Source organism: Hordeum vulgare, chromosome 4H (assembly GCF_904849725.1).
Source record: "Hordeum vulgare subsp. vulgare chromosome 4H, MorexV3_pseudomolecules_assembly, whole genome shotgun sequence".
NCBI lineage: Eukaryota > Viridiplantae > Streptophyta > Magnoliopsida > Poales > Poaceae > Hordeum > Hordeum vulgare.
This window is the reverse complement of record NC_058521.1, coordinates 28101516-28109867: the sequence shown is the minus strand read 5'-3', so window position 1 is coordinate 28109867 and position 8352 is coordinate 28101516. Positions and strand designations below refer to the sequence as shown.

Genomic DNA, 8352 nt, shown 5'->3' with positions numbered 1-8352 from the left:
GAAATGTTTCTCGTTTATGGAGGTGACAAAGAGCTCGTCATAAAGGATTACGTCAATGCAAGCTTTGACACTCATCGGGATGGCTCTAAGTCTCAAACCGGATACGTATTTATTCTTAACGAGGGTGCGGTAAGCTGGTGCAGTTCCAAGGAAAGCGCCGTAGTTGATTCTACATGTGAAGCGGAGTACATAGCTGCCTCAGAGGCAGCTAAGGAGGGTGTATGGATGAAGCAGTTCATGTCAGATCTTGGAGTAGTGCCAAGTGCACTGGATCCAATCAATCTGATCTGTGACAACACTGGTGCCATTGCTCTAGCCAAGGAACCAAGGTTTCACAAGAGGATCAGACACATAAAGCGATGCTTCAATGCCATCCGCAATTACATCAAGGAGGAGGACATAAATATTTGCAAAGTGCACACAAATCTGAATGTTGCAGATCCGCTGACTAAGCCTCTTCCATGAGCAAAGCATGATCAACACCAGAACTGTATGGGTGTTAGATTCATTACATTGTAAATCACATAGAGATGTGAAGCTAAATTATTGACTCTAGTGCAAGTGGGAGACTGTTGGAAATATGCCCTAGAGGCAATAATAAAATAGTTATTATTATATTTCCTATTTCAAGATAATCGTTTATTATCCATGCTATAATTGTATTGAATGGAAACATAAATGCATGTGTGGATATATAGACAAACAATGTCCCTAGTGAGCCTCTAGTTGACTAGCTCGTTGATCAAGGATGGTTAAGGTTTCCTAGCCGTAGACAAGTGTTTTCACTTGATGATGGGATCACATCATTAGGAGAATGATGTGATGGACAAGACCCAAACTATAAATGTAGCATATGATCGTGTCATTTTGTTGCTATTGTTTTCTGCATGTCAAGTATACATTCCTATGAGCATGAGATCATGTAACTCACTGACACTGAAGGAATGCCTTGTGTGTATCAAACGTCGCAACGTTACTGGGTGACTATAATGGTGCTCTACAGGTATTTTCGAAGGTGTCCGTTGAGTTAGCATGGGTCAAGACTGAGATTTGTCACTCCGTGTGACGGAGAGGTATCTCAAGGCCCACTCGGTAATGCAACATCACAAACACGCCTTGCAAGCAACGTGACTATAGAGTTAGCCACGAGATATTGTATTACGGAACGAGTAAAGAGACTTGTCGGTAACGAGATTTAAATAGGTATGTCGATACCGAGGATTGAATCTCGGGCAAGTAACATACCGAAGGACAAAGTGAATGATATACGGGATTGTGTGAATCCTTGACATAGAGGTTCAATCGATAATATCTTCGTAGAATATGTAGGATCCAATATGGACGTCCAGGTCCCGCTATTGGATATTGACCGGAGAGTGTCTCGTTCATGTCTGCATAGTTCTCGAACCCGCAGGGTCTGCACACTTACGGATCGGTGACGTTTTCGGTATAGTTGAATTATTGATGTTGGTAACTGAATGTTGTTCGGAGTCCCGAATGAGATCCCGAATGTCACGAGGGTCTCCGGAATGGTCCGGAAACGAAGATTGATATATAGGACTATTGCATTTGGCTTCCGGAAATATTTCGAGCATTATCGGTAAAAGTACAGGGAGTGACGAATGGGTTCTGGGGTTTTACCGGGAGGGGCCACCCACCCGGAAGAGGACCTAATAGGCCCATGGGTGGTGCACCAGCTCTTAGTGGGCTGGTGAGGCCAGCCCAATAAGCCTATTTCGGCCAAAGCAATAATAAGAAGGAAAGAAAAAAAAGAAGGAAGGAAGTGGACAAGATGGGAAGGAGTCCTTCCACCAAACCGAATTGAAGGAGGAGTCCCCCCTCTTTGCTCGGCTGACTCCTCCTACTTGGAGTAGGAGGCAAGCCACCCTCCTATATATAGTGGATGTTTGAGAGGCTTTTTGCACCCCAAGACTTTGTGCAACCCTCTCTCGCTTCACTACTTCGTGACACCTCGTAGCTAGTTTGGTATCATCACAGCCACGCCGTCGTGCTGCCGGAGAATTCAGCTACCTCTTCGTCTCTCTTGCTGGATCAAGTTTGTACATCGTCATCGAGCTGTACGTGTGCTGAATGCGGATGTGTCGTCCGTTCGGCGCTAGATCGGGACGGATCATGGGATGGCGGCGATTTAGATCGCGAAGACATTACACTACATCAACCGCATTTCTTAATGCTTTCCGCTTAGCGATCTGCAAGGGTCTATGAATCTGATCTCCCTCTCATATATGATCATCACCATGATAGGTTTTCGTGTGCGTAGAAATTTTTTGTTTCCCATACAACGTTTCCCAACGCTTAGTATGTCTCAACATATGAGAACATGCTATTAATTAAACACAGCATCACAGCTGTATATACACAAACTTGCTCTGGTCTAGTCAGCATGTCTCAGGAGAGAATAGCCATACCAGAGTGAGACTGACTATCAAACACACCCTGTAATCTACAACATGTTACATGTATGTGTTTCATCAATGCTATACGAGAGGCGAAAGCAGCACCTCCACTTGATCTTTACACTCCCTTCAACTTCAAGGACCGAACTGGTCGTTCATCTCCTAATCACTCGTGTCCTCTTCACGCACGCACTTGTCGGACGGCGTGCCGTCGTGTTGCAGCCGTATGACCCCTGTTGTGTAGGTGCGGACGCCGCCGTCCGACGAAGATAGCCGGAGGCCGTGAGAGGAGCCATGGCCGCCGGTGACGCGGCACGCGGAGTCCGGCGGAAGCTCCAGCACCTTGACTGAGCATGCATTCTCTAGGCTCGGTGTGGCGTGAAGCCGGGACGGGAGCTCTATGGTGAAATTGCCGTACTCATTTGCTGTTGCAAATGCAGAGTTAGCCATCGTGTTGGGAACTTCGGTTGTGCAGGTTACTGCCACCTTACTACCTGCTTGGGCAAAAAGGAAAAGAAAAAAAATGAAACAGAGTATGGGGATTTTTTCCCAGTGTGTGGTTCTACTGCATTTACCTTATTTAAGAGGGTGGTGAAAAGCTCATTATAGCCTTGTGAAAATTGAAAAAAAGTCAACAAATACTAATATCCATATCCAGCAGAAATGCTAGACATACAAAGAGTTACATAAGGTTACACGCTGACTAGGATTCTTTCTTTCTAACTAACCATTCCCCCGTGATTTTCAAGGGGGATGGGCCCTCATTTCCCTTAATCTCCAATCAAAATCCACCTCTTTGTAAAACCTATGTAAACTTATGTATATGTAGCATTGCTGCTATATCCAGATTTGTAAGTCTGACACGAGGTTTCGGATCATCAGTTTTACTTGCGGAACATGTGTTATATGCTACTAAAAATATATCATTGGATTTGTCACCAAATAAAATTTCTGAACATGTACTTTTCGCGACATGTTATACACATTTTGTTAGGCAAAATATCACGTAGCTGCTACGCTTCTACATGGTACAACGACTACCGCGGGTTTTGACGCTCAAAGCATATAATTTGAACACTGGCGCAGAAAGATAAATTGGCTAAAACAAATTTGAGTCAAGTATATGGTCTAGCCCTCAAGATTCTTTTAGGGATAGTCTTCAATATCTTGGTATAAGAAATGTTTTGGGATTGTCTTCAAGATCTTGGTTTACGATATAGTACAATGGTAAAGAGAATCATCATGTAGTTGTATGGTTAGAAGGGTGGTTGTCGTACGGTAATCCACATCCGAGCATACGTTCATCTGCACCTAGTGAGCAGTAAATTCAGAAAAATAGTTAAAAATCAAAAAGAAGTGCTTGCAAAATTTCATGATGAATGGACATTGACAAGCTCTCGGCAAAAGAAAATAAAAACGGCTCTCAATAGTGTTTTTTTTCTTCAAAGTTTCTTACATACCCATATCCTTTTGCTGGGCGCTCCTGAAATGTCCTTTCGTTGCCAAATTTGCACTCTGCACACTAGAGCATCTATGACGTGATTTTTTTTTTCAGAATTTTTCTTCTTTTTTAATTTTTTCACTGTTCATGAACTCGAACAAATAAACCCGGGCTCCAAAACGCTGGCAGTGCAGTTGTTTTCCTGAGATTTCTTGATGCCTTTACATGTCTTGCACAAAGTGACGCGTGTGAGTTCGGTAGTGGATACATTCGCGAGAAAGTAGCCGTCGAGGATCAAGCGCTCAACCCACCATAGATCAAACTTGATGTTCAGCGGCACGGTGTATCATTAGTGTGGATTATTCTGAGAAATTTCATTGATAGCTTAGCATTCATTGTGACTTTATCAATTTTAAAGCTCCCCAATTCCAGTATTCAATGGAGTGTGTGTCTCTGATGGTACACGTGTCACATCACACTCAACGTTTCTAATAAACGACGGTGAAAACAGTATATATACTAGCACAATGCCCATGTGTTGCTACGGAACTATAAAATACGAAGAGTTAGGTCATTGACTTAGGAAATTGTCAAAGTACGTTTGCGTCATGTGGAATTTGCTCGCAGTTAACAAAATACCACAAAAGATCATGTGTCAGGCATTGGAGAATCTTAAGTAACCATGGTCCTTTGCAGACACAATATTTTGTTTGTTGAAACATATGAGAGTAAACATTGATAAGTTGACTGCACAAGGTCTATCATCGTTTTGAAATTACAATCTATTCACTCTCTTGTTATGTGATATAAAACTAAAATAACTTGGCTGGGAAAGAAAGAAAAACAAAAACAATAGCATTATATTGAGTTGGGCTTGTATTTCTGCATTTGTTATTTATGCCTAAGTGTTAATCTATGATAAATAGTAATAGTGAATTATTTATTTGTGTTTGGTACCACATTTGAGTACAAGTACATTTGTTTATTTATGTTGATGAAAGATTATTATTTTCAATGTGGGTAGGATGCATTTGTTTATTGATGAAGGTTGTTGATCTCACATGTGAACTCACCCTCAACTCTAACCTTTATAAGTAGGAAAGAAATATTGAAACATATAAGAATAAACATTGGTAAGTTGACTACACAAGGTCATGAATCAGGTAGTATGATAAGGTCTATCATCATTCTGTAATTATAATCTGCTCACTCTCTTGTTATGTGATATAAAACAAAAGGCTGAAAAAGAAAGAAAAACAAAAAGAACAACATTATATTGAGTTGGAGTCGCATTTCTGTATTTGTTATTTGTGCGTAAGTGTTAGTCTTTCATGAATAGTAGTGTACTATTTATTTGTGTTTGGTCTCACATGTAAGTACAAGTATATTTGTTTATTTATGTTCATAAAATGTTGCTATTCTCAACGTGGGTAGGGATGCATTTGTTTATTGGTGAAGATTATTGATCCCAATGTGAATCGTTCCTAACTCCAACATTTATAAGTAGGAAAGTAATCCGTGCAAGTCGAGCAAAGGGCATCTCTAAATCTAAAAGCAAGTAATACACGGTCACTCCGCAAAAATACAAACCACTGAAGATGAAGGTGACAGCAAAATAACGGCGTCGGCACCTCGCAAGCGCACCCTTGAGACGATGCAATGGGTGAACAATCTTGAATCGCAGAAGGTGTAATCAAGGCGTTGGACCGTTGGGTGATGGCAGCAGCACGCCTCCACGACGACGTGACCCCGCTCGATCGGAGACCCCATGTCCGATGCCCTTGTTCGGTTGTTCCCGAGCATCTAAAGCAGCTTTGGAGAATCAAATCCCTTTTGGCCCGTGCTGATAGCACCCAGCCCCGAAATGCGGTTCGTCACGCGTGGCTTGTGTTCCTTGACCAAACATATCTGCTCTGCCATACCAAATCAGCTGTGTCCGTCCATGACGCTAGTGGGTTATCGCGTGTTTCTGCTTGGCTACGGGGTGCTAATGGGGTTGACTCGAGGAAACAAAGTGGGGAATTAGGCCAACAAAACATGCATTGCCATGACCGTGACGTTTTGAGGTGAAGTTTTTTTTTTCCTGCTTTTTTTTTTTGGAAAAAAAACTTCCGATCTATTTATCTTCGATCATGGATGTACGACGAACATCAGAAATAATAAAAATTACATCTAGATTTGAAGCGAGTCGAAGGCGCGCCGTCATCATCGCGCCTCTTGTGTCGGAGCCACATAAAACTTGTGATAGTACACAGTCGAGAAGTCGTTGTGCTAAGGCCTCGTAGAATTAGCACACCAGAAAAACAATACCCGATAATGAAGAATAGGCTAGATTATCGTAATAGATTTTCCCCCCAATTTATATTATAAAGCAACTTTCACCGATCATAACGATATTGCTAGGGCAATGGAAAGGATTCAATCCAAAGACACGCAAATGTAGACGAACTATGACAGTAAATTCATCAAACACAGATCCATCAGACACACACCTCTACACGTCTACCAACGTTATTAAATGCATTACAGAAACGGGGCCTGAACGGGAAGAACCTTATTCTATCTTCAGGGAGGAAAGATTGAAAAACGAAGCCCTTTTGCTGGGAAGGGCGAGGATCCACCGAGTCCCATGGCCCTAAGGTCACTGGAGACGAGGCGGACCGACGACATCGCCGACGGAAGGCGAAGGAACCCTAAGCTTTTTGAAGGAGAGAGCTAGAGGCAACAACGGCTATCTTTTTTTTTTCTTATTTAATAGATGATGTAAATCTTTTGTCTTTGTTTTGAGAAAAAATACACACAAGGAAAAGACAAGACGCGACCAGAATACGTTCCGAAGCAACCCCGGTACAGCAAAATGCTCTGTTTTTTTGCTTTGAACATAAACACACTCTGTTTGGCAGAGAGGAGAGGGTACGGCTAACGGCTTTGAACATTGTACCGAAGCCGTTAAGCCCAAACTTTGCGAACAGCAACATGGCACCGAACCGAGCGCTGGCCTATCTACTTAGGCCTGTGGTTGCGTTTCTAGCTAGGGCTTGAACCTTGTGAACTGCGACCTGTACATGCGTGCCATCGGCACGCACGACGTCGACCTTCTGCCAACCTAAATCTCGACAGTACGACATGGATGATTCCTCCGAGCACCGAGCTGCCCAGTCTGGAGGTTCGGGGAGGAGGTTACAACGTCGCCCTGGCTGGCCACTTGCTCTGTCGCTTCGCTTCTTTTCTTTCCATTCTTCTCTCCGGGAAGGTCTTAATCTGCCGGCCAGCCACCGCGGCGACAGGGATCGTTCATCTCTTAAACAATTTCCAACCGTCGTTTTGAACGATGGATGTTTCAGAGGTTTTCTTTTTTATTATGTTATATCCAATCGCATGGCACATCCGAACGGCCCAACTACCATTTCTTGCTAGTTTTTTAGGCTTCCGGCCGGCCGATTGACGTGTTGAAATGCGGGAAATGATAGGAAAACCGTGCATCGTTACGTGTTGAAATCGCAAGGGGGAGATGCTGGAAGAAGCGGTAACTATCAATGTGTCACACGGCGGCAGCTTTCATCGGTCTGAGAAAGGTAAACGCTGGTTTTGCTCCTAATCCTTGGCCTTGGCAGATTTTTCTTTTTTACGCGGCACGTCAAGCAGTCACCAGAGGAAAATCGTAGACGTAAATATTGGCTAAGCCATTTGATATCGACTACTATGTACGTAGAACTGAGCATAGTAATTAGCTTAGCGATATGATATGACCTATATGAACGCCATGTTTGAGTTGAGGCTCATTCTTAAAGACAAGAAAAACTGCACATGGAACGAGCGGGAAGAAAGAGGGCGGCTACTTACCTGGGAGGTCGAAGGTGAGAAGGTCAGAGCCTGGCCGGAGGCAGAGCTGGCAGGCGACCTGCCCGGACACCAGCACCGTGGAGACCGGCTCCTCGCCGTACCCGGCAATGCGCGCCAGCTCCGCCTGCGAGAAGTAGAGCTCCATGGGCGCCGCCGCGGCCGCCGCGGCGAACAGCAGGAGGAGGAGCAACGACGGGGAGCTCCATGGTGCCGGCGCCATGTCGGGGCCTACGGCGGCGCTCGAGGTCCTTGCTCCGCCGAGCTTGCCGTGGGTTTCGGCCAAAAGACGATCGATGTGGTGGGGAGGAGAAGGGAGGGAGGACGACGTGGGGGCGCTCGGCCGGCTCGGGGGATGTTGGTTGGGTTGATCGGTTCGTCCGTCAACGACTTCGGAAGTGATGGTGTCATCGGTGTGGTGTGGCCTGCATGTAATATACGCGCGTCCCCGTGTGCGCGTGTTGGATTGGGCCGGGCGGCGAGTCCAGGCAGGTGGCCGGAGTGGTTCCGGTGTCGTGTGGTGGTTCGGGTGTATACGTGTTGGCGACGACATGTCCGACGATGAATTTGTTCCATGGGGCTGGTCACCTGTTGTATTGGCTAGTACTTTGTTTACGGCCTAGACCATTTCTAACCGATCCAAAAGGCCGTAGG

The 8352-nt window shown here is 44.7% G+C and overlaps 1 protein-coding gene across 1 annotated transcript; it reads right to left on the bottom strand.

Moving 5' to 3' along the window:
• Positions 1-2309: 2309 nt before the first annotated feature.
• LOC123447682 lies at positions 2310-8116 on the bottom strand. Its single transcript, XM_045124311.1, has 2 exons — positions 7702-8116; positions 2310-2911 (listed from the first exon to the last, which is right to left on the bottom strand). Exons 1-2 carry the CDS (start codon positions 7919-7921, stop codon positions 2580-2582), a joined length of 552 nt encoding a protein of 183 aa, XP_044980246.1. The 5' UTR covers positions 7922-8116; the 3' UTR covers positions 2310-2579.
• Between the last annotated feature and the right edge of the window lie 236 nt (positions 8117-8352).

Excerpts from the sequence above, each read along its gene's own strand:
- LOC123447682 (XM_045124311.1), bottom strand. The coding sequence starts at position 7,921 with ATGGCGCCGGCACCATGGAGCTCCCCGTCGTTGCTCCTCCTCCTGCTG. Across the intron at positions 2,912-7,701 it reads TCTCACCTTCGACCTCCCAG|GTAGTAAGGTGGCAGTAACC; the intron begins GTAAGTAGCCGC and ends TTGCCCAAGCAG.